This window comes from Hyperolius riggenbachi, chromosome 1, assembly GCF_040937935.1.
Source record: "Hyperolius riggenbachi isolate aHypRig1 chromosome 1, aHypRig1.pri, whole genome shotgun sequence".
Classification (NCBI taxonomy): Eukaryota; Metazoa; Chordata; class Amphibia; order Anura; family Hyperoliidae; genus Hyperolius; species Hyperolius riggenbachi.
The window spans coordinates 293,036,299-293,061,900 of record NC_090646.1 but is presented as its reverse complement, the minus strand read 5'-3'; the positions used below and the strand labels follow the sequence as shown (position 1 = coordinate 293,061,900).

The window sequence follows — 25,602 nt, the reverse complement described above, 5'->3', positions numbered from 1 at the left end:
ACATGTGTATTTGTGTGTGCCTCAAGTTACAGATTATTTATTTTTTATGTTAGGAACTGCTACATTAAATCAAACTGGAGATATATGCAAGCACTTCACTAACTTGTGCCAGAATGGGCGCTGCATCCCCACACCAAATAGCTATCGATGCGAATGCAATATGGGGTACAAGCAGGACAGCCGACTTGAATGTATAGGTAAGTCATAATAAAGAAAAGACAACTGTGGACTTGCAACCAGACTATAATGATTACATAAGATATATGTAATAAGGAGAACTGTATACTTGCAGCCAGACTAAAATTAATAGATAAGACATGTATAATGAGAACTGTGTACTTACAGCTGGGCTTAAATTAATAGACAAGACATATTTAATACGAACTGTATTCTTACAGCTGGATTGAAATGAATAGATAAGACATATATAATTAAGAGAACTGTATTTGCAGCCAGACTGAAAATAACAGATAAGACATACGGTATATACTGATAATATTGAGAACTGTGTACTAAGTTGCAGCCAGACTGAAATGAATAGATAAGACATGTATATGAACTGTGTACTTGCAGCTGGACTAAAATGTATAGGTAAATAAACATGGAGAACTATGCACTACCAGCAATAACAAAAATATTGTTTTATCTTCGTTTGAATAGTTTTGGTCATGCAACACAATGTATTCAAAATAATTAGGGTGAGAATTCAAACGCAGAAAAAAAGCAGAGGCAGATTGCAAAACAATCTTCCATTGAAAGCATTTCAGAACAACAAACCTAACGCATACATTTGAAAAAGTCACAAGCTAATTTAGGTGCGACGTTAAATAACGATATTACCAGCAATATCAGTAAATAACAATTTAGCGCAACGTTAATTAACAAAAAGAAATGATAACAAAAACGGTAAATAACTATTTAATTGCGGTATTACATTATCATTAAATTTACCGATAATGTTGAACCTAACTATAACTTAATATCTCCCTACTCTCACACAGAACCCTTCCGTTGTGGTGTCTAACCGTAAGACCCCCCTGGTGGTGCCTGACCCTAAGAGCCACCAGGTGGTGCCTAACCCTAAGACCCCCCCCCGGTGGTGCCTAACCCTATGAGCCACTAGGTGGTGCCTAACCCTAAGACCCCCCCCCCCCCCGTGGTACCTAACCCTAAGACCCCCCTAGTGTTGTCTAACCTTAGCATCCCCCGATCCCTGCTAAAAATAATATGATACATTTCAACTTAATTGTAGCCACCCACTGAATAGCATAATGGCTTTCTATATTATGATAAATAACAATTGTGCCCACATATATTGATAAATAACAATTGCGCCCACAAATATCGATAAATAAAAAATGTGCCCATTTTTGGCTGCAACTTTTTTAACTGCTCCTAATTTAACACAAACAAATGTCTGCGTGCATAAACTCTGGCTCATGAACATGAAAAGGAGATAACTGGCTATATGCCGGAGGGTATGCAGGACATCATGCGGCATTACATGATGGGCACGAATGAGACTTTAAGCAATCAAGGAAATTTGCATGTAGTTTTTGGGGATCTTAACGATCTTAAAGATCTAAACGTTGTTAGCACATTCGCGCGCCTGTACCCATGTTGTGAGATCGTGGAAACTATCGCTTGTTGCTCAACAAATCACCGGTTGTCGGGAAAATCATCTGGAAAATCACTTGGTGGGTACGGGCCTTTAGAAATATAAGACTTTAAGAGCCATAGCTGGCTGCTTCAAAACATCACCTTTAAAGTGGATAGGGAAACACCATGGACAAATAGCTAGCCCAGATAATGAATTCAAAAACCTGCCAACAAGGCTTCTGTTCATTTTAGCAGCAGTTTGAAGCAGAGACAGGATAATCAAGATAATAGAGAAAAGGAAGAATTAATGACTAAAAAAAGGCAGACAGAAAGGATAGAAGAGCTGAAAAAAAAAATGTACAGATTAAAATGCCAGTTGAATATATAGGTATACAGAAGAAGTTACCTTTAGAAGATGGAGGAATACAAGAGAACAAAGAAGGATGCAAATTAAAATAGAAGAATACAGATCTTAAAAAGAAAAAAAATGATTGTTCCATTTATTATACATTTACATTCAGCTTCTTTTTATAAATAGATAGGGGGTCATAAATGACCGCTTCACATATCTACGTGGGAGGAGACAGACATGTAAATATAACCTTATTAGCAGGGATGGTAAATAAGATGCAAATACTTTTGGATTGATTCTGGATTATTATGCAAATTTTGTGTGAAAATTAAAACAGCTTGAAAATGGAAATTCCACCTTGGGATTTGATTGGTACATTTTCAAGTTGCATAAATTTGCTTATAAGATTTACATAATCCTGTTAATCAACGTAGAATTATTAGCATCTCATTAAGCATCCCTACTTATTAGTAAAGGGGAGTTAAAGGTTAGCCTAATCCATAAATTGGTGCTTTACGGAATCCTCCTCCTCATTTATACTATACATATGCACACATATTGTTTACATATGGTACATTAAAAAAAAATAACTGTGCAAATTTAATTTTAAAATTACTTAAATTATCCTTTCAAACTTCCCTCCTAATCCATACTTATTTATCTACAGATGTAGATGAATGTGCAAGCAGCCCTTGTATTCATGGAGACTGTGTGAATACACAAGGATCGTACCACTGTAGATGTCACGAGGGATTCCAAAGCAATCCCACCAAACAAGCATGTATTGGTATGTACTGGTCCCAGCTACTTCTTATGTCCTATTACAAACAGATTTAGCAAGAGGTACAGAGCTGTCTGACTATACCTACTGTAAGTGACAGGTACATAGGGAGCAATGTGTACAGTGTTGCCTATAATTATTCATACCCCTGGTAAATTTTGACTAAAAGTTACGTTATTCAACCAGCAAGTAATTTTTTTTAAGGGAAATGACATACAGTAGGTGTCTCTCAAAAGATAACAAAAAATAATAAGACGATGTACAAGAGGCATTATTGTGGAAAAAAAAAACATTTCTCAGCTTTTATTTACATTTTAGCAAAAAATTTCCAGTCCAAAATTATTCATACCCTTCACAAACTGTCACAGTTTGTGGGAAAAGCCAAAATTCTATACCATTCCAAATAGTCCAAGCTGTACTAAAGCATCCTAATTACCCTTCCTCATTAATTGGGAACAGCTGTTTTAATCAACTCAACAGGGGAAAAACAGCAGCTCTCTGAGGATGGTTTGTGGACACTCCTGGCTAAGACAAAGGAGCTCAGTGAGGACCTGTGGCTGCGCATTGTGGCTTCTCACAAGTCAGGAAAGGGCTACAAGACCATTTCTAAATATTTTCAAGTTCCAGTGGCTGCAGTGCAAAATATTATTAAAAAATACAAGATGTTCTGCACTCAATCTCAGAGGACATGGTCGGAAGCCAAAAGTGACACCTGTGCTAGCCAGAAAGACAGTAGAAGGGAAAAAGAATCCAAGGATCACCACCAAGGCCAGGTGAATCTGGGCTCTGCTGGTGGCAATATCTCAAGGCAGACAATTCAAAGGACACTGCACACTGCTGGGTTCCACGGATGCAGACTTCTCCAGAAAAGGCACACAAAAGCTCGCTTGGCTTTTGCAAATGCTCATCTGGGCAAAGAAGAAGACTTCTGGTCTTCTGTGTTATAGTCAGATGAAACAAAAATTTAATTGTTTGGTCACAGTGATGTTTCCTTCATTTAGCATAAAAAAGGAAAAGCTTTCAACCCAAAGAACACCACCCCTACTGTCAAACATTGCGGAGGGAACCTACTGCTTTGGGGTTGTTTTACAGCCAATGAACCAGGGAACCTAATCACAGTAAATGGCACCATGAAAAAAGAGCAATACATGAGGATTCTCAACGACAACATCAGGCAGTCTGCAGAGAAACTTGGCCTTGGCCACCAGTGGACATTTCAGCATGACAATGACCCAAAAAACACACAGCAAAAGTGGTGAAGAAATGGCTAGCAGATAACAATATTAACGTTTTGGAGTGTCCCAGCCAGTGTCCCTACTTGAATCCAATTGAGAATCTGTGGAGGGAGCTAAAGATCAGAGTGATGGCAAGAAAACCCTCCAATCTGAAAGATTTGGAGCTCATTGCTAAAGATGAATGGGCAAAAATACCTGTGAGACATGCAAAAGCTGGTCTGCAATTATAGGAAGCGTTTGAATGCTGTAATAGCCAAAAGAGGCTTTCTATTGATTATTGAGAAGGGTATGAATAATTTTGGACTGAACACTTTTTTGCTCAAATGTAAATAAAAGCTGAGAATTTTTTTTCCACAATAATGCATCTTGTACATGGTCTTATTATCTTTTAGGAGACACCCATGTAATTTCCCGTCAAATTACTTGCTGGTTAGATAATCGTAACTTTAAGTCAAAATTTGCCAGGGATATGAATAAATATGGGCAGCACTGTATATACAGTATGTTTACAAATGTATTTACAATTTTACAGATTTTTACTATAGTGCCCCTTTAAATGCAGAACTTTTTCCCTTAATTGTCAACAGCCTTCACTTTAATTCCACTCAAGATACAGTGAGTAGCTCACTAGATTTGTAAAGCACTATAGGTTATGAAGTCAATCATTGTCTGTGGAGGCTGAGTACATTCAGTCCGGTTGTCCCTTTCAGGATAATACGCACTAGTGTAGCAATCTCTGTATTTACAGCATCTTTGCACACAGATAAAACAAACTGGTCATTAGTGTAAAGAGTGAGACACCACTAGAATCCAAGCCTACTGAGGCTACCCTAATGCTGGGAAGTGGCTGTCTACAGCCAGATCCACAAGCAACATTGTGAGACACCTGTATACACTATACTTGGCATCCGTGGAGCACTGATTGATGAGCATTTTTAGTTCAGTGGCTTACACTACCGATTTGGTGAGGTATTTGTATCCCATGAGAGGAGGAAAGGTGAAGGTTGTTGACAAACTATGGGGGAAGCGTTATGTTTATCTACTGTTTATAGATTGGACAATGCAGCGCATTTAAAGGTCTGTTTATTTATTTGTTGGGAAAAAATGCATGAAATTTGGTTTGTGCTGATCACCCCCTTGTATTATGCATTTGTTGGACTTATCCATTCACTAATTGAAGTGAATGGGTTAAGCACAACTTTCATATCTGTTTTGTTCAAATAGGAGCCGATTGGCTAATCGCAGGTTTGTATACCCCTAAAGATAAACAGTAGAGCTACAAATGTCTAAGGTAATCATACACATTTTTTTGCCCAGTTAGAAGCTCAATCAGACAAAAACATGTAATTAATCCTGTTGATTGAATTGTAAGTATTTATGATTGTTATTACGATCAGTCTTACAATAGGAAGACTGAACCACAAGGTTTTCACTAAAATGGACAGTAATATCGGTCATAATTAGGAAATTGTATAGTGGCTGGCCAACTTTCAAAATTCCATTGTTCCACAATTCCATGTGTATGGAGCTGTGTCATTGGTCAGAAATTTTACTTTTTGCATGAGATTAGTGTAGACAAGACAAGACACAGAACATATCTCATGGTGGACTCAAAGCGCCAGAGCTGCAGCTTGTAGGGCACGCTCAGTAGCAGTTATACGGAGTCTTGCCCAAGATCTTCTTACTGAATATGTGCTGGCTTACTGAGCAGGAAGAGCCGAGACTCAAACCCTGGTCTCCTGTGTCAGAGGCAGAACCTTTAACTAGTACACTATCCAGCCAGCGCAAGAGTTACTTATTTTGTGATAAATGTTTACAAAACAAGGAATAATTTTAAAATATAAGCAAATACTCCCTATTACCTTCTAAGAATATACTTTCATTTTAGTGAAAAAAAAATTACTTTCACAAATAATTTTCTAATAAGAGGATCAATGTACTGAAACTCCAGTGGAGAAATAGCTTGTGACTGAACAACTTCATTTAAAATAACATTTAAATTAATATTTGCTGGTATTTATGGCATTCACAATGTCACATTAAGCATAACTCTTAATATTTTCAGATATTGACGAATGTATTATGAATGGAGTGATGTGTCGCAATGGGCGCTGTGTGAACACAGAAGGAAGTTTTCAGTGTATTTGTAATGCCGGGTTTGAGACTACTCCTGATGGAAAAAATTGCATAGGTGAGTTTTTTCTCAAGCTAATTTTCAATTATGGTCTTTCTTCATGATTTGAGGAAGCATCGGGCGTGGAGGTACAGTGCATTCATAGGGGGTTTTCAGGTTGCATAACGTCTGGGAGATGAAGTGCTTTTTCCTTTCTTCTGTCTCTTCTTTTTCTCTCTTTTTTTTTGTTCTTTTTTGCATCGGAGGAAGTGGGAGGAAAAGAGGAAGGAGGAAAACATATAGCTCTGGAGAATTGTATGGTTTGACCGTCTTTAGACTCAATATGGAAAGCATGGGGATATCTTTCATTCCCCCATTCCATCTATTTCTTCTTTGAGCTCCCTTTGCTGAAGCTTCTCTTGTTTTGTCTTTTCTCTGTTTACCTTTTCATTTCCTTGTATAAAATAAAGATTAAAAAAAAAGGATACAAATGATGGTGCAAGTGATACCTAACCAAAGAGTAAGGGGATGAAGCCAACATCTCCGGTTGGGCATTGTACATGGTACCTGAGTTTGAAGAAAAACAACTATCAGCATTCATGGTATTGTCATAAGCTGACATCTCACACAAAGGTGTAGCTTTTCTTACCAATATTTGTTGGCTGCTTCTGGTTGAGGAAGAAAATAAGAACACAAATGATGTCTCCATCCTCACCCACCCATATTCATTATTAAACCTACTCCAGTGTCAGGTACTCTCGCCTGTGCTCTTTACACAAGCTGCTCTGCGTGCAGCAGTGTTCCTCCATAAGGCTGCTTATGCCTGTCACCTGCAGTTGGAGCCTTGCAGAGGTATGCAGAATTTTGGGTGGCTGAGGAGAGTTGACAGTGCCCAGTGCTGCAGCAGGTGCCTGTGCACTGCTGTGCTACTTGACATTTTCAGAAAACTGTTCTCTGTAAATGTCATATTTTCTTGACATAAAACATGAAAATATGAAAAAAAAGCCTTTATATTGCTATTTGCTAGTAATTACTGGAGATATATGTGACATTAAGATTTTAGTTAACTTTGATAGTTGTCCTTTAATGTAACCTGTCCCTCAACATAATGCGGACCAAAATAGAAAAAATCACACATGCAGACCTTTACATAGCTATAAGGGAAGCAGTGCTTCCATTTCTATGTATACTTTTCTATGTATGGATTCTCACTCCATATATGGAGCTGCTTTGGCACTAGAAAGGTGGTGCAAGTGTCCGTGGGATACACTGTAGTGCTGTGCTATAGAAATACATAATAATCATATTAATAACGGGAATACACAAGTCACAAAAGAGTGGTATGCTGCATGTGCATGTTGATTTTATATTTAACACTGAAATGTTTTTTTAACAGAGCCCTCCACTGAACAGTGTTATTTGGCAGCTGGTGGGAATAAAAAAAAAATAAACATCATTACCTTTTAAACAAAGGAGAAAGTAATTAAGCTTTTGTGTGGTCTTTCAGCTAAACATTGTCTTTCCCACAGATCATGACGAGTGTGCAACCACAAATATGTGCTTGAACGGAATGTGTATTAATGAGGATGGTAGTTTTAAGTGCATCTGTAAACCTGGCTTTGTGCTGGCCCCCAATGGACGCTACTGCGTTGGTAAGTTGTAAAGACACAGAGTGTGAATAGGAAATAATTGATGTCTTTTTTTAACTAAATGAAAGTATTTATTGTTTTATTGGTTTTTATGTACAAATATATTATTTTATAAAGCAAAATATAATTTTTCTCTGTAGCTCTAAATTGATAAAAACAGGAATTTGACTAGTTAACAAGTTACTTTTTCCTTTTTCATCTAAATAAAGTCTGGGAATCCAACTGATAATCTTTCTAGGGCTATATTCACCTTTCTTCCTGTCTCTTTAGCACAACATCCCTTGAAGTACTATGGTAACTTGCACAGCGTTAGCTCATTATGCAATGTCCATTGTTTTCACTTTTCAGCTTCTGACTCCTAACTCACATAGGACATTTTTCACATAATTTAACCATCTTTTCTTTATTTTTTTGTCTTCCTTATCCTACACCCTGGATTACATACCTATTAGCCTGTTGCTGACAACTTGGCTTTGTATACTTGGTGTTTGAGTTCTCTCACAATACTAACAATAAATAAGTGCTGCCCTTAGTGGCCAATCCTAACCTTATCTTTCTGGTTTTGGAATGTAACCACTCTAAGGTGCTTGACAGCCTCTTTTCAACCATTATCCAGATGCTTCCTCTGCCCTTGAGTGTCTATCCCTCGGTTTCTAACCTTATTACAACCATAATTCCCAACGCTAATCACCCCATCCCCATATTTATCCCAATATCTTGGTGTCTCACTGTAACAGCCTCCCGTGGAGCTGAGCTCTAATCACCCAGGTGCTAAAACCTTACTCATACCTCTAGTGCCTAACTCTATTGCTGTCCACCCAAAAGAAGATTCATCTGGCATATGTCTTTTAGACCAACAGAACTCACTAATAAGTAGTAATATAATAGTAACACTAATAGTAGTAATGCAGGTGATCATGGAAATAAATGTGCAGTGATGACCATTGAGGTGTTATTGTGATCTGATTTTAAATCTGCTTATGTGCAGCAAACATCCAATTTTTTTTTGCTTAGCACATATTGAAATACGTGAAATCATCACAGATGACCTCTATTGCACTTTTGCATTTGTAATCCACCTGAACTATTGGAACAGTTCTTTGATCTAATGAACATTTGCAAGGTCATACTTCCAGTTAGTGACCAGCGTTGCTCCACCTAAGTGCCTAAGCCTAACCACTGCATACACTCAGTTTTTGCACAGTGCATTTGGTGCTGGCACCTCATTTCAGCTACCAACACTAACTGGAGTAAATTATAGTTTTTTCAGAGGTAACAATAGCTTGTCAGAGAGACATCAACAAATCACAATCCCTTTGCGTCACTGAAAGGATTTTGACTAAAAATATCCTGTATTTTTAAAAATTAGACAGTACAGACGTATACCATATATGGTAATTGTTAATGTACAGGGCTAAAAAGTCCCAAATATAATCAACACAATTCAGATAAAAGCAACAATCACTTTGATGCACATTTGCACATTTTATATCCAATGAGAAATTCTTGGTGTGTTTCACTGCTCTTTGGAAGCTTATTTGCATAATAAATCAATCCTAAGTTGCAGATATCGTATGTACAATAAAGTACAGGATAGTGGCAGGATTCAACCCTTGGTTAGCTGTGCCAAAAGTGCAAGAAAAGCTCAACTATTCATTGATTTGTTCAGACTCCCACGTAAGACTGCTGGTCACAATGTGTTAGGGTTGGACCCTTCCTGGTATAAAAAAAATAAACAAACATTAACAGGAGTAAAATCCATTTTTAGCAGTAGCGCAAACTTTTTCTTCAAATGGACTACAGTAATATCACAGACAGACAGCCAAAAGAAATACAGACACAGCAGTGGGCTATATAATGTGCAATATTTCATACAATAGAACTTTCATCTTGTTATGTGAACCTATTCTCATATTACTAGAGTCTAACATTAAGTTTATAAAGTGTTCAGTCTGTTGGCCTATTACAAGTATTCAAGGGTGTTTTCCATGTATTTCAGATGTGGATGAATGCCAGACACCAGGAATCTGCATGAATGGACGTTGTATAAACACAGAGGGTTCTTTCCGTTGTGAGTGCCTTGGTGGCCTGACCATTGGCATTGATGGACGAGTGTGTGTAGATACCCACATGCGAAGTACCTGCTACGGAGGCATTAAAAAGGGAACCTGTGCTCGCCCTTTCCCTGGTGCTGTCACTAAATCTGAATGTTGCTGTGCTAACCCTGACCATGGATTCGGAGAACCCTGCCAACCTTGCCCCGCCAAAAATGCTGGTAAGTTCTGATAACTCTTACTGTGTAAAACTGACTAATAACAAAGGTTTATATGTATTTTTGACACACAGCCCAGCCATACTTATATAACTGAGCAGTGGAATTCAAAGATACAAGAAATATTTAAAACCAAATTCCAGTTTCCAATGAAATATAAATACACCATCTAATCCAGTTATGTGTTAAATAAAGAATTATTAAAAATCATTAAAGTTGATTTCCGCCATCTCCTGAACATCCTAAAGACAAAACCTCCACACGTGGTTCAGCCTTTGTGGTTACATTAGGACAGCTGCAATCCCTTCTTCAGCCTTGGAAGCACAGTATGTCCTCCTCAGTTGAGGTCACCATCATTCTAGGCTAGTCCCCCAGTCACAGAATACTACAGGAGTGGTTGTGTCAATGAGAGCGGAGACAAATCACCACCCTGCATCCTGTTCTGGGAAAAGGGAAGTATGACTGTGTATGCATTTAACTGAAAATCAGGACAAAATAAAGGTATTTACATGTATTTTTTAAATCAATTGTGAAATTCAACTTGCACTGCACTTGTATTTGGAGAGGGAGGGCTCTTCTGTATTGTACTTGTGCATTTATTAGTTTAAAAGATTGAGTTAAATTACAACAGAGTAGAGCATAATGCTAATTCATCAAGTTCTACATTTCCACACAGACCAATCAGCAGCTAATTGAAGGTGCAGAGAGGACAAATGGGATGCACAGATTTGATTATACTGACTAAATTGAGTGGAATTGACTATCTGAATAAGAAAGCTAGCTAGACACTTAGGAAAGTCTTTCATATGTACTGTGTTTCAGCTGTTTCCTCAGTAGTTTTGGTGTTCAAATTCATGGCCACATGGTTCAGTACCCAAACACACACATTCAGCACAATTTCAGTACCCGCTGTTTGCTGCTGAAATGGTGCTGAATGCGTGAGTTCAGGTACCAAACATGGTGGTCCCAAATTTGAATACCAACACTATTCCTTTGTTGTATTCCTGGAATGCAGGTTTTAAATCCACTGTTAATTTGTTGGAAATTGTGGCAATTAAAGATAAAATCTTAGTAATTACACTCAAGAAGAGGTATGCTGAAATAAATCACAAAGGGAAAGTGCTGCAAGCTTTCTCAAAGCGACTATACATCCTGAAGTGACATTTCCATTTAATAGTGTTTTTGTCTTGTCACTTAAGGCTAATTTCAAACATGGGGCTTGATTCACTAAACCGTGATAACGCATATCAGGCCATAATTTCAGGCCAGTCTCATAGAGACATGAATTGCAAACTCACTATGTAGTTATTTACAAGAATAAAATAAGTAGTTACAATCTTGTGAAAACAATGCAATAACAAATAATAAAGAAGAAGTGGAGCACCATCATGCTTCTACATACTGATATGAATTAAAGTTTCCCTAATAGATTTCTTTTTCCATTGCAGCTGAGTTTCAGGCTCTTTGCAGCAGCGGCATTGGAATAACTGCAGATGGTAGAGGTAGGTATTTGAACACAGATTTGGTTAACATGTCTGCATGGATTCAAATCGGTATATCCTTACAGCAATGGAGGCAATGCATTCATTACATTCATTTTTTTGTATTTGTACTTTCTGATATGATCCAAAATGTATAATAGAGTTTATGTTTTTTCATGAATGCAGATATTAATGAATGTGCCTTGAACTCGGAGATCTGTCCTAATGGCATCTGTGAGAACTTGCGTGGTAGCTATCGTTGTATTTGTAATGTCGGCTACGAATCTGATGCTAGTGGGAAAAATTGTGTGGGTAAGTTGATTCCTGCTGCATGTTTAAAACTACTAGCCGACCGTGTCATGCCGATGGGTGTGGCCGCGGCGGCAGCCCCAGGACCGCCTAAAGTCCTGGGGCTCGGTTTTGCAGGAGATCACGTGCAGGCTGCGTGCGCAGCTCCTGCTTGGTGGGCGGAGCGGAGCTCCGCCTTCAGTCTCCGAGCTGCGATCGCTGCTCGGGAGACTGTTAGACGGCGATCGCTGTGATAGGCTGGCTGGGGGAGGGAGGAAGGGAAATTGAATTAAAAAAGACTGTTTTAATTTAAAAAACACACATAAATGTTTATAATAAAATAAACAAACATGCTGGGGGTGAACAGACCCCACCAACGGAGAGCTCTGTTGGTGGGGAGAAAAGGGGCGGGGGGGAATCACTTGTGTTCTGTGTTGTGCGGCCCTGCAGCTTTGCCTTAAAGCGGCAGTGGCATTTTTTACAAAAATAGGCCTGGTCTTTAGGGGAATTTAACACTGTGGTCTTCAAGAAATAAAAAAAATTGTTTTTCATCACACTGTACATAATTTCCTGCTGTTCCACAATATATCTCTATGAATTCCTAGAACAGCACTTTCTCACACAAATTGTATTTGTGTACATTTATCCATATTTAATTAATACCCGTTTGGAACCTTTACAGATGTTGATGAGTGTGCACTGAACCGTTTGCTCTGTGACAATGGATTGTGTCGTAACACGCCTGGCAGCTTCACATGCACCTGTCCCAAGGGTTATGTCTTCAAACCAGAGTCAGAAACCTGTGAAGGTTAGTAATCAGCTCTGTGGTGACAATCAGCTTCCTATAAAGTAAAAGGAAGATTCAATGGACATTGTACGCATAGTTCCTAAGTCTGCAGTCTTCAGTCGCCACAACACATTTTAGCTTTTTAAAAGAAAAAAAATGTATACGGTGGCTGTACTTTGTGGACTATTGCCATTTGTTACGCTCAGTCCATCCCCAGCATAATTAATGGCATGAAGTATAAACTTAGGTTATTTGTGATATATAAAGCACACATGGAGTACTCTGGGTAGGAAGCTGAACTGAGCACTCAACCAAACAAATTACTGTCCAGTTCTTCTGCATGCCAAACTCAGCATGCTCAAGCTGTACAGACAAGTGTCATATTGGTGAGAGAGGAGAGGCAATGTTGCTACTAAAGTTAGGTTATGTCTAATAATCAATGCATCTGCCTGTTTCCAGTTTCCAGCGGGGGGGGGGGGGGGGAGGTAGCTAGCCATGGCCAAGCTAATAGAGAGAGCTCCTAGCTCCTTCACCAACCTGATATTAAACCAAATACATAGCTGTTTTAACAAGTCATTTCAGCCTCTGTGTCATGTCTGGGAGAGACAGGGTAACAACACACCACAAAAGAGATCGGTATCCGTAAAGCCAACTGTGAGAAAATACCTCTGGAGAAACAAGGCCACACAGACTCCAGCTAAGATGGCCAACTTTGTGCCCTCCTCCAGTAAATTTCTGAGAGACAAGGAGACAAAGGCTTCCACTTCAAGGTCCCTGAATGAAATCTGGGATTTCCTACACAATCTCTCCACTAAAGATGATCTATCGGAATTAGCAGACCGTATCACTACTACTACCACCTGTGCACAGATACAGGAGATACAAAATGTCATAGCCAACCATGAGGGCAGACTAGCTGCACTTGAAGTAGAGTCAGCAGCAATGAAAGCAGATATAGAGAGGTTGTCAGCTTTGTATGACCAACAAAAGGTTACAAACACACTCCTCTGAGCCTGGATGTAAGATTTACAAAACAGAAGCCGCAGGCGCCACATTAAATGAAGTCATTACGCAAAATCTAGTCCCAACCCCCGGTCGCCAACTTCAATGGCCTATAAAATCAACAGGCAGATACAGCGTTAAAGTTTGACCGTGTACATAGAGTCCTATAGTCAAAACTGACAGCGAAGGAACCACCAAGGAATGTGATTTGCCACCTACATCACTACAGCATGAAGGAGGCCATAATGTAGGAAGTGAGGAAAGCAGAAAGCATTGAGCACAAGGGAAAGTGCTTGCTGTTGTTTCAAGACTTGGTTCCGAGCATACAGGTGCAATGATGGGTCTTGCAGGAACATGGTGCATCTTACAGATGGGGGTTTCTTTTTCAACTACACATCAAAAAGGGAGACAAGACCTAAACCCTACAATCCCCATCATATCTCCCCAATCTTCACCACACACTCAACCTATTGCACGTGGATGTCCCAGAATGGCAACCAGAGTAGTGATTGGTTTGCCACAAAGAGAAAGATGCAGAAATGGTAGACGACCGCCACAGGACGGCCTAAAGGTGGTTGACTTGTTGCGTGTTTTCTACTCCAGAGATCATGGAGATTTGTTTGGGGGGGTAAGCATGACATGTAAATATTCCCTGTGGTGCTTCAATAACTGTCCCAATTGCCATGCAGCACTTAACGATATGCTGAGGCACACATGGCTTTTGAGAGGGCAACAATGCTTCCTTCTTGATCTGTCCACTAGTAGCTTCTTTGGATTAATTCCCCTACAGCCAAAACCAAAGGCACAGCTATACTTATTAGCAGTATGCTCCCTTTCACTGAGATAGCAACTAAAACTGACCAGCGAGGAAGGTATATCCTGGTCAAATGCCTGATCAAGGATCAAAAATACACTTTGGGATCTATTTATGTGCTTGAAGTAAATCAGGATAAGTTTATCTTGAAATCCCTCCCACGTGACATGGCAGGTCAGCCAAGGCTTATGCAAAACTGAACATAAATATAAGGGTATTCCATGATAGACAAATGGTATGCATGGAGGTTAACACATCCGACTACTAAGGCATATTCATTCTATTCAGCAGTATAGGGTACTTATACACAAATCGACTACTTAATGATCTTACATAACAACCTGTCAGAACATGTGAGTCATGATACTCTGATCATGCTCCGGTGAGTATGGTCCTTAACTGCAAAACAAAGAGGGAAAAACCATTTAACTGGAGGTTAAATATCTCCATGTTACAAGAAAGGTCTTCTGTAGAAAAAAATCTAAGAGCAGATTAGAGATGATTTCAGTAATAACGACAAAGATGTGTCACCCTCCATTCTATGGGAAACTCACAAATGTATACTGCAGGGATTCCTTATCCAGTTGGGCATGAGATTAAAAAAGGAGAGGGATGGAGTGATCAAACAGCTGTTGGAAAAGATACGGAGCCTGGAGCAAAGGCACAAAAGTGACCTATTAGGAGAGACGTTGCTTCTATTGGTAGCTAGTGCTAAATAGGCTGCTCACAGATGCCAACATGCATTTTATATGCACGGCAGTAGACCCAGCAAATTACCTGCCAGAGCGCTGAAGCAACAGCAGCAACGCACATATGTATTACAGATAAAAAATCGTAGAGGTAAGAAACACATCAGAAGTGAATCGCAGACATTACACTGGGAAAGACCCCAGGACCAGACAGTTAGTCTATTGAGTACTAAAAAAAGTCTAGAGGAATTCGGGCACCCTACCTATGTAAACTGTTTAACACTTTAGCAGGGGTATTGTCCACACTGACCTTAGAATCCCATGTCACAGTATTAGCCCCAAAAAGATTCAGTGGTTTGTGGCAGTTAAAAAAAGTCCTGGCAAATAGAATAGCAGAACACATGGGACATCTGATCTATTGGGACCAGGTGGGGTTTATTCCCAACAGAGAACCATGGGACAACATTATAAGAGCACTGGACCTGCTGCAGCTCGCATGGTCAGAAAAATACCCGTGCATGTTGTTATCCACTTATGCCGAAAAGGTGTTTGACTGTGTGGGCTGGAGCTGGATGAGGGCAGTTCTTTGCCAGATCAAAATTGGGGACAGAATGTTTGCATGCATCAACGCCTTATATTTCACCCCAACAGACTGGATTAAAGTTAACGGAGTGCGCTCTGACCCCTTAAAAATGAATAATGGCACACAATAATAATAATAATTCCAGTATCTGTATAGCGCAATTTCTCTTGTCGAACTCAAAGCACTTACGAGGCAGCCACTAGAGCGCACTTAGTAGGCAGTAGAAATGTTAGGGAGTCTCGCCCAAGAACTACTTACTGAATAGGAGTTGGCTTAATGAACCGGAAGAGCCTGGTCTCCTATGTCAGAGGCAGAGCCCTTAACCATTACACTATTCAGCCACTTCTAAGGCTGTCCCGTCACCACTAATTTTTGTGTTGGCCCTGTAGCCTTTAGTGTGTCATGTGAGAAGAAACAAATCAAATAACAGGTTTGGTTACAGGAAACGGCATTCACAAAGTAACTGCGTATGCAGATAACCTGTTATTTTTCCTTACACAACCCATAGCAGCCCTGCCCAACCTGATCACAGAGTTTGAGCATGAGCAGTTTGGCAAGCTATCCTTTTTCAAAATAAACTTTGACAAATGTGAAGCATTCAATGAAATGTGTTGGGATCTTCCACAACTATCTTCGTTGGGAAGAATATCTGTAATGAACATTATGCCCAGGCTACTGTATCTTTCTCTTTTCTTAAAGGGACACTGAAGCAAGAATAAATCTCGCTTCAGTGCTTATATTCAGCAGGGGCACGTGTGCCCCTGCTAAAACGCCGCTATCCCGCGGCTAAACGGGGGTCCCTTACCTCCCCAATCCCCTCGTGGAGTCCCAGGCAGCGCTTCCGCATTCAGGCAGGGCTAATGGCCACAGCCCTGCCTCACGCGCTTCTGTCAGCGTGTATCTCCGCCTCTCCCCCGGCCCTCTCAGTCTTCCTTCGCTGAGAGGGGCGAGGGAGAGGCGGCGATGCGCCGCTGATAGACGGCGCCGAGAGGCAGGGCTGCAGCCGTTAGCCCTGCCTGAAGAGCAGCAAAATCTACGACCAAGTTGGTCATAGATTTTGCAGGGGGGGGGGGGGTTTGGGGGTGAAGGGACCCCGTTCAGCCGCGCGATAGCGGCGTTTTAGCAGGGGCACACATGCCCCTGCTGAATATAAGCACTGAAGCGAGATTTATTCTCGCTTCAGTGTCTCTTTAAAGCATGAGTAAAGACTTGTTACAGAAATAAAAGTTGTAAGAGTGTGATAAGCATCTAGGTAATCTCCGGAAACATATGAAGATGATAGCAAGTACTATTGTACAACAGAATGTTGTTTTGCAATATGCTGTGAATGTCAGACAATTGTAATATGGCTGGTATAGTGTATATTACAGTTCTGGAAAAGGAAATCTTGTACAACAAATGTATACTGTGTATGATGTAAAAAAATAAACACATGATAGCACCTGCTAACTCCTACTTCATCAAGTAACAGTGCTACAAGCTGTTTAATAAAATAAATAGTAATCAGTAATAATTAGGTTTTATTGTACATGACTAAAGCAGTATATATGCCCTCTTAATGAATTATAATTCTGGCCATTATCAGGGCCACTCCAGTCAAGAATTTTTATGTCGGTTCTACCTTCCCCATTTCTGTGCTCCAACAGACTCTTGCAAAACGAATCAGCATCTATTTATAATTGTAAGGTAGACAATCGCATGTGAACAAAATTTGGTTTGCCCAGAAATATGGTAACCATATCTCTGACCAGAAGTTTATGTTCTGGGCATGCTTTTGTTGATTTTGTGCTGGACAAACAAAGATTTTCCTTTCATTTTTCCTCTGCCTTGTAAAGGTGCTGTTTGGCTCTGTCAGTGCAAGTAGCGGAGTGGCTTGTGTACCTTGCAATGCATCTGGAAGAGCTTTGTGATGTTTATTTTGCTTAGGATAAACATTCCTTTTTAACATTTTGCAAAACAGAATTAAACTTTTAATTGGAAACTTAGTTTTGTACAAAAGCAAATCTCATCCCTGTTCACAACAATACAGACACATAATGCTGATTTGCTGGAGAGATGTTCTGCTTACATCTGTTGTCTCATGTAAAAACTGTTGCTGTTACTGAAATGCTTTCTTTATGAATTGCAGATATCAATGAATGTGCATCCAATCCCTGTATTAATGGGGTCTGCAGGAATAATGCTGGCTCTTTTGTGTGTGAGTGCTCCTTTGGAAGTAAATTGGATTCTACAGGGACTATATGTGTGGGTGAGTGTTATTCAAATTCCTTTGGTTTCCCCAAGGTTACTGTGAAAGGTTCATGGAGACAGACAACAGATTTGCACACAGTGATATAATAAGGACATGTTCTGAACTGCTTTTAAATGGTTTAAAAAAAAATGTCTCTGACTCCATCATCAGAGTCACTTATCATTTTTATTTTTATTGAGTGTCGATACATTAAATAGCGGTATTGTTTTTAAAAAATCTGTTATATGTTCTTTTAATGATACCAGTAAATAAAGTAAGGTACAGGTTAAAAACAACAACAAAAAAAAACAGATTTTTTTTGTTCAACCCCAGTAAACTGAGCCATGATCAACCACACCCCCAGATTATGATGTGCTACTATAGCGCCAAGACTGTGGGCAGCCATAAGCTGCACTGGGCCTCTGGAAGAATTCCAGCTCTCCATCCTAGTGAGTTGAATCATCACATAATTCCTTAGACTCAATAAAAGTTCACAGAGTCAGTACTTCAGGAGGATTAAATATGCTAGAGAAACTTAACCCACTCAAATCAAGACACACTTCAGAATTTGGTTTTCTTGGGTAGTGTTCAAGGAAAACGCTAATGCTATAAAAACCTACTGGATGCCCAAGCTACAGAAAATGAAAATACAACCTCTGTTATTTTCTTTTCTTTTTAACGATGCTTAATGATTAGCAGTCCAACATATATTTCTATGTAACTCGAGAAACCTTGGGAAGAACTTATAGACTACACACAAATTCACATATATGTACATTATACATTATACAACCCATAGCAGCCCTGCCCAACACGATCACAGAGTATATATATATATATATATATATATATATATATATATATATATATATATTGTTTGGTGCTTGTACCAAATTTCCTGGTATGTTATTGGTGATGTGCTGAATACTAGTGGAAGAGGATCACAAAGTCCCCACGAGTGTTGGTATTGGTTGCCTATAATGGTGACCAATATCACGTGAGAAACACGTTGTTAAAGTGACTCTGTAACAAAAATTACAACGTTTTTTCTACCATCCTACAAGTTCCTAAACCTATTCTAATCTGTTCTGGCTCACTGCAGCACTTTGTACTATCACGGTCTCTGTAATAAATCAATGTATCTTTCCCTTGTCAGACTTGTCGGCCTGTGTCTGGAAGGCTGCCAACTCTTCCGTGCTGGTCTGTTCCTCTATGCACACTCCAGTGTGTGTTTTATTTACATAAGCCAGCAGCTTCTCTGCTATCTTATCAGTGATAGAAGAGAGCTGGATAAAAATCCTCCTCTGTTAGGCTGTGAAAGTAGCTGGCTGACACATACTGAGGAATTACAAACACAGGCACAGGCAGAGCTGTCTGCAGGAAGCCTGTAATGTTCAGTGCATGAGAGAAGAAGGGGACAGAAGGTAAACACACAAATGATCTTTTGAGATTCAAAAGGAAAGCTGTATACAGCCTGCTTGTGTATGGATGTATTTTCTATGTGTGGACATTTTGTACATCAATCTACTTCCTGTTTTGGTGGCCATTTTGTTTGTTTATAAACAAACTTTTTAAAACTGTTTTTGACTACTTTTAATGCGTCGGGGAGCGGCGAAATTGTGACAGAGGGTAATAGGAGATGTCCCCTAACGCACTGGTATGTTTACTTTTGTGCGATTTTAACAATACAGATTCTCTTTAATTTTGCTCAGAATATTTGGTTACCCATGTGCGTTTCTCACCCTTCTGGTTTTTGAGGTGTTTCCTTCTTGCCTTATGGTCTTGCTTTTTGGATATGTGAAAGCAATAGTTTGCAATGACTTCTATTTTAAGAAGACAATATTGCATTTTGTATAACTTTTTCAGTAAATGGTTTCCAGGTTTCTTTTGGTCTACTACAAGAAAGCCTGGTGATTCTGTTTTCCATAACAATTAATGATTGTGAAATGCATTAATTAACACAGCTGTTCAGATGATAGTAGCTTTTTTTTTCTTAAAATACATGGGCTAGTGGCTTTTACTTGCCTGCAAAGCTTCCAAATTATTTGGTCAAAGGAGATTTGCATGCTAGGAAAATCTTCTATCCATTTCTATACATGACTTAGAGATCTTGTAAAGGTATAAACACCCATTTAAAAAAATGAGTGACTGGATTAATTTACCTTCTTTTTTAAATTATTGTAATTTTTAAGGCTTCTTACTTCAATCAACATGTTTTAAATATAGAGCATTGTGGCAATACCTTATATAAGAGATCCATCAATGACTTATGTTTTTGTTAGTTTGTTAAACAACTCTGAACTCTTTTTTTTTTCATCTGAAGATGTTTTTATGTTCTCCTGGTAAATTGTATGTGTTTATCAATGCAGACAGCATGAAGGGAACCTGCTGGCTTAACATCCAAGATAACCGCTGTGAGGTGAACATCAATGGAGCTACACTGAAGTCTGAATGCTGTGCAACATTAGGAGCTGCTTGGGGAAGTCCTTGTGAGCGCTGTGAGATTGGTAAGACCCAAAAAGAAGCATATATTTAGTTCTGGGTTTGACGGTTCCGGCATCAGAGCCGTTACCTCACTCCAGTGCATTATATAGTTGTCAAAAGCTGACAGTTAGCGTTTTTCCCCACTCGAGCCATATAGCCAAATTCACACATATATAAAATACTGTTCCCCTCCATATTCTTACATTAACTACGCCCAATGTAAATTGCCCCAAATGTAAAGTAACTATATCTTCTCTAATGCAACCCCAACCCTTACCATAACCCCCTCTAATCTACTGAAAAACCATGCTGCATCTATATCCTTACGAACCCTCATCTTAATATAACCCCAAGGCAAACTATTTCCCCGAAAGTAAAAAAAAAATCCATGTCAATGTGCTAATAATCTTTTACCCCCATACCCAGCATCAAAGCAAGAGATTCCCCAACTCTAAAAGCTAAAAACATCCCAAAAAACAACCCACTAAAGAAGTACAGCAACTAAATCTCTGGCATTGAAATTCCACGACGACAGGGTCAAAGCTATCCATTGCCAACATTACACTGGCTGGTGTTATTCTGTTACCTGCTGCTTCAACAAGGGGACAGGTCTGGTTCTTGCAATTTCTGCATCAAGATTTTGCCAAATTTCAGCCCAGCTATCTTCTGTGCCCTATTTAAATGAATAGAACACCCACAGCCAAAGTCAGATCTGAAACCCAGCTACCTCAGGACCTGATCTATATGCTTCTCAAAGGGCAATGCCTGGTCTTATCTTTATATCTAACATTTCTTACTTTTGTTTTATATAGATACAGCTTGTCCAAGAGGATATTCCAGGAAGAAGGGAGTTACTTGTGAAGGTAATCACAGACATGACATATTTTTCTGTGTTATATAACTTAAAATTACAGAATCATCCATGTGATCTTGTATACACTTGCCTGCTATTTCTGTTCTTCAGATGTGAATGAGTGTGAAGTTTTCCCAGGAGTCTGTCCCAATGGACGCTGTGTGAATTCTGTTGGATCCTTTAGATGCGAATGCCCCGAAGGCCTCACTCTGGATGGCTCTGGGAGAAATTGTGTTGGTAAGATTTAGACAGGATACAGTACTCATAATTTCATGTTATGTGTACATTGTTGATGAATAAGGGTTCACATTTCATTGAGTTTCTGAATAATGAAATGAGATTGGCTGTTATGCATCGCCGGACTTCTTTTAGTTTTTCTGTCATTTGCCAGATAGATTGGTCTTGTAGCACTTCTAAATTGATGTGAGCTTCAATGAGCTGTGTAGGTTCGTGCAACCATTTTTTAATATAATAGTAAAGTGTACTGCACATTAGCCCATAGACTATTTGTAGCTGAGTCCCTTGTGGCTATTGAGATGGCATAGTTTTGTTGTAAGAGTTACATTGTCTTCTAGTCTGGTGCAGGTCATGTCTCTATGAGCACCTCTGGACAGCATCTCTGTATTTAGAGATCTATATTGCTTTGAAGTGGAATCCCCATTGCAATGTTTTATATAGTGTTATATTAAAGTAACTAATGCAAACTTGTAGGCAGTTATACTCCTTAGCTAATATTAGAAATTCAGAACAAGGTCACTATATTCAACTATGTAGAGATGGAGATGTGCAGTGCAGTCACACAAAGGGCATACAGAGGTATGTCATAACACCTTATGGTGTACTCCATGTCTGCAGGATTAGATTATGTATTATAAAAATTAGGCATATGGGTAGTATAAACTGTCTATTCTTAAATTAGAGAGGCAAAATATTGAAAAAATATATATTTCCTCCTTTCTGAAGTAAATTGCTTGTGATAAATCTTCTTGATTCAAATTTGAGAATTAGGATCAATAGTACAAAGTAGACTTATAAGTGTGTTAAATGTAGCAAAGGATAGTCAATGAGATACAAATAATTGTTTGAGTTGATGCTGAGTTTATGCTGATTTATATGCAATTTTTGCTGCTTGAAAATGCAAATCGGATCTCTCAGCAGTAGAGTTGGGCCGAACGGTTCGCCTGCGAACGGTTCCAGGCGAACTTTGGGGGTTCGCGTTCGCCTGCACCAGGCGAACTTTTGCGGAAGTTCGATTCGCCCCATAATGCTGTATTGAGCAAAAATTTTAGCCTCCATTTCACTGTCAGCAGACATGTTATTGTCAAACACACTGCTTTCAGTGCTAGAGAACCCGCCCACCCTCCCTTCAAGCTAGGTCCTTTATACCATTTGACTCAGTTGTCTGCCTACACTAATTAATTATGGTACAGCTGGTACACACTCTGCTAGGGAGATTTTAATACCTCCCTCCTCCCACCTCCCACCTCCCTCCTCCCACCTCCCTCCTCCCACCTCCCATCTCCCACCTCCCACCTCCCTCCTCCCTCCTACCTCCCTCCTCCCACCTCCCTCCTCCCTCCTCCCTTCTACCCTTCTACCCTTCTACCTATTCCCTCCTCCCTCCTACCGGAGGGAGGAGGGTCTCTTCTGCCAGGGAATTATACTATTTTAAAAACCAGTATACATCATACCATAGCTGGTACATCATACCATAGCTGGGAATACATACATGAGTATACATCATACCATAGCTGGGAATCGAACCCAGATCTCACTGTGTGGTGGACACGTCACCCTAAGCACTGTACCACTACAGAAGTAAGTGAAGCTAGCCTAAAATTTAACATTTATGCTCAATGCAATAGAACCATTAGGTTGCTTAAAGGAGAACTGTAGTGAGAGGTATATGGAGGCTGCCATATTGATTTCCTTTTAAGCTATACCAGTTGCCTGGCAGCCCTGCTGATCTATTTGGCTGCAGTAGTGTGAATCACACCAGAAACAAGCATGCAGCTAATCTTGTCAGATCTTACAAAAATGTCAAACACCAGATCTGCTGCATGCTTGTTCATGGTCTAGGGCTAAAAGTATTGGAGGCAGAGGATCTGCAGGATAGCCAGGTAACTGGTATTGCTTAAAAGGAAATCAATATGGTAGCCTCCATATACCTTTCACTACAGTTCTCCTTTAAAGGGAACCTTAACTGAGAGTGATATGGCTGTTTCCTGTAAACAATACCAGTTGCCTGGCAGTCCAGCTGATCTTTGTGACTGCAATAGTGGCTGAATCACACCCTGAAACAAGCATGCAGCTAATCCAGTCTGACTTCAGTCAGAGCACCTGATCTGCATGCTTGTTCAGGGGCTGTGGCTAAAAGTATTAGAGACACAGGATCAGCAGGCAATTCAGGCAACTGGTATTATTTTAAAAGGAAAAATTAGCTGCATCGGAGGTGGGAGGAGGGAGGTGGGAGGAGGGAGGAGGGAGGTGGGAGGTGGGAGGAGGGAGGTGGGAGGTGGGAGGAGGGAGGAGGGAGGTGGGAGGTGGGAGGTGGGAGCAGGGAGGTGGGAGGAGGGAGGTGGGAGGAGGGAGGAGGGAGGTGGGAGGAGGGAGGTGGGAGGAGGGAGGAGGGAGGAGGGAGGAGGGAGGTATTAAAATCTCCCTAGCAGAGTGTGTAGCAGCTGTCCCATAACTAATTAGTGTAGGTAGGCAAATGGTATAAAGGACCTTGCTTGGAGGAGAGAGGGTGGGTGGGTCCTCCAGCAGTGATGTGTATTTCACTCAATTAGATGTGGCTCCAAGTATTAGAGCTTTTGAAACATGTTTTCTATCATTTTTCCAGTTGATAGAATTTTTAAAAACTTTGAAAGTTCGCCTCCCCATTGAAGTCTATGGCGGTTCGCGAACTTTTTCGCGAACCGAACCTTTCGCGGAAGTTCGCGAACAGGGTTCGCGAACCTAAAATCGGAGGTTCGGCCCAACTCTACTCAGCAGTTTTTTTTTCCCTTTGGTTACGTTTCAGGCTGTATAAATCTACATAGAAATTGGCATAATCTCTGCATCAACTCAGAATTATTTAAATCTCTTTGACCATCCACAGGTATAGTCTAAGTAAAGCAGTCATATTATGTAACCTTTCCACCTCAGAATCATTGGCTGCTGTCACTAATGTGCCACACCACTGGCGGGTTGTCATAGTCAAATCAGACTCTAGCTATAGATAGTTGTCTGGGCCGAAACCGGAAAAATGGGTGCATGAGCCACCTTGGAAAAAATGGCACCATCATAACCCTCTATTATAAAAGCTGCAATGTGCAAGAATGAAGGGAAATTTGGGTGCACGGAGGTGCCCAATAAAATAGCAGGTGCTGAGGCTTCCTGTTATGCAAATTGTGGCCTTACAAAGCTCAGTGCATTCATTTAATAAAGGGTTTTGGAAAAAAGGGCGCAGGGGATTGCTGCTAGTAGAATATCGGTAAAATTACCAATATTCTACTACTTAATTCCGATAGCAAAATATTGGTAATCTTCACTGCTGTGAGATTGGTAAAACCCAAAAAGTAGCATATATGTAGTTCTGGGTTTGACGGTTCTAGCATCAGAGCCGTTACCTCACTCCAGTGCAATATATAGTTGTCAAAAGCTGAAAGTTAGCATTTTTCCTCACTTCAGCCATATAGCCAAATTCCCAGCTATATAAAATACTGTTCCCCTCCATATCCCTACATTAACCACGCCCAATGTAAATTGCCCCAAATGTAAAGTAACTATATCTTCTCTAATGCAACCCCAACCCTTACCATAACCCCCTCTAATCTACTGAAAAAACATGCTGCATCTATATCATTACAAACTCTCATCTTAACATAACCCCAAGGCAAACTATTTCCCAAAAATAAAAAAAATCCATGTCTATGTGCTAATAATCTTTCATCCCCATACCCAGCATCAAAGCTAGAGATTCCCCAACTCTAAAAGCTAAAAACATCACAAAAAACAACCTACTAAAGAAGTACAGCAACTAAATCTCTGGCATTGAAATTCCATGACGACAGGGTCAAAGCTATCCATTGCCAACATTACACTGGCTGGTGTTATTCTGTTACCTGCTGCTTCAACCTGCAGCTTGAAAATGCAAATCGGATCTCTCAACAGCTTTTTTTTTCCATTGGTTACATTTCAGGCTATATAAATTTGCATAGAAATTGGCATAATCTCTGCATCAACTCAGAATTATTTAAATCTCTTTGACCATCCACAAGTATAGTCTAAGTAAAGCAGTCATATTATGTAACCTTTCCACCTAAGAATCATTAGCTGCTGTCAATAATGGGACTCTAATGTGCCACACCACTGGTGGGTTGTCATAGTCAAATCAGACTCTAGCTAT

General features: G+C 39.9%; 1 protein-coding gene across 4 annotated transcripts in view; it reads left to right on the top strand.

Moving 5' to 3' along the window:
* LOC137508077 (fibrillin-2-like) overlaps window positions 1-25,602 on the top strand; it is a 710,315-nt gene that overhangs the window by 605,023 nt on the left and 79,690 nt on the right. For all 4 annotated transcript variants that reach the window (XM_068233727.1, XM_068233729.1, XM_068233728.1 and 1 more), the window contains 12 exons: window positions 54-197; window positions 2,619-2,738; window positions 6,033-6,158; window positions 7,610-7,732; window positions 9,729-10,004; window positions 11,450-11,503; window positions 11,669-11,794; window positions 12,453-12,578; window positions 17,774-17,893; window positions 20,245-20,382; window positions 21,172-21,222; window positions 21,324-21,449. In XM_068233727.1, coding sequence (XP_068089828.1) covers window positions 54-197; window positions 2,619-2,738; window positions 6,033-6,158; window positions 7,610-7,732; window positions 9,729-10,004; window positions 11,450-11,503; window positions 11,669-11,794; window positions 12,453-12,578; window positions 17,774-17,893; window positions 20,245-20,382; window positions 21,172-21,222; window positions 21,324-21,449 — 1,530 coding nt within the window. The remainder of the gene's footprint in view (window positions 1-53; window positions 198-2,618; window positions 2,739-6,032; window positions 6,159-7,609; window positions 7,733-9,728; window positions 10,005-11,449; window positions 11,504-11,668; window positions 11,795-12,452; window positions 12,579-17,773; window positions 17,894-20,244; window positions 20,383-21,171; window positions 21,223-21,323; window positions 21,450-25,602) is intronic.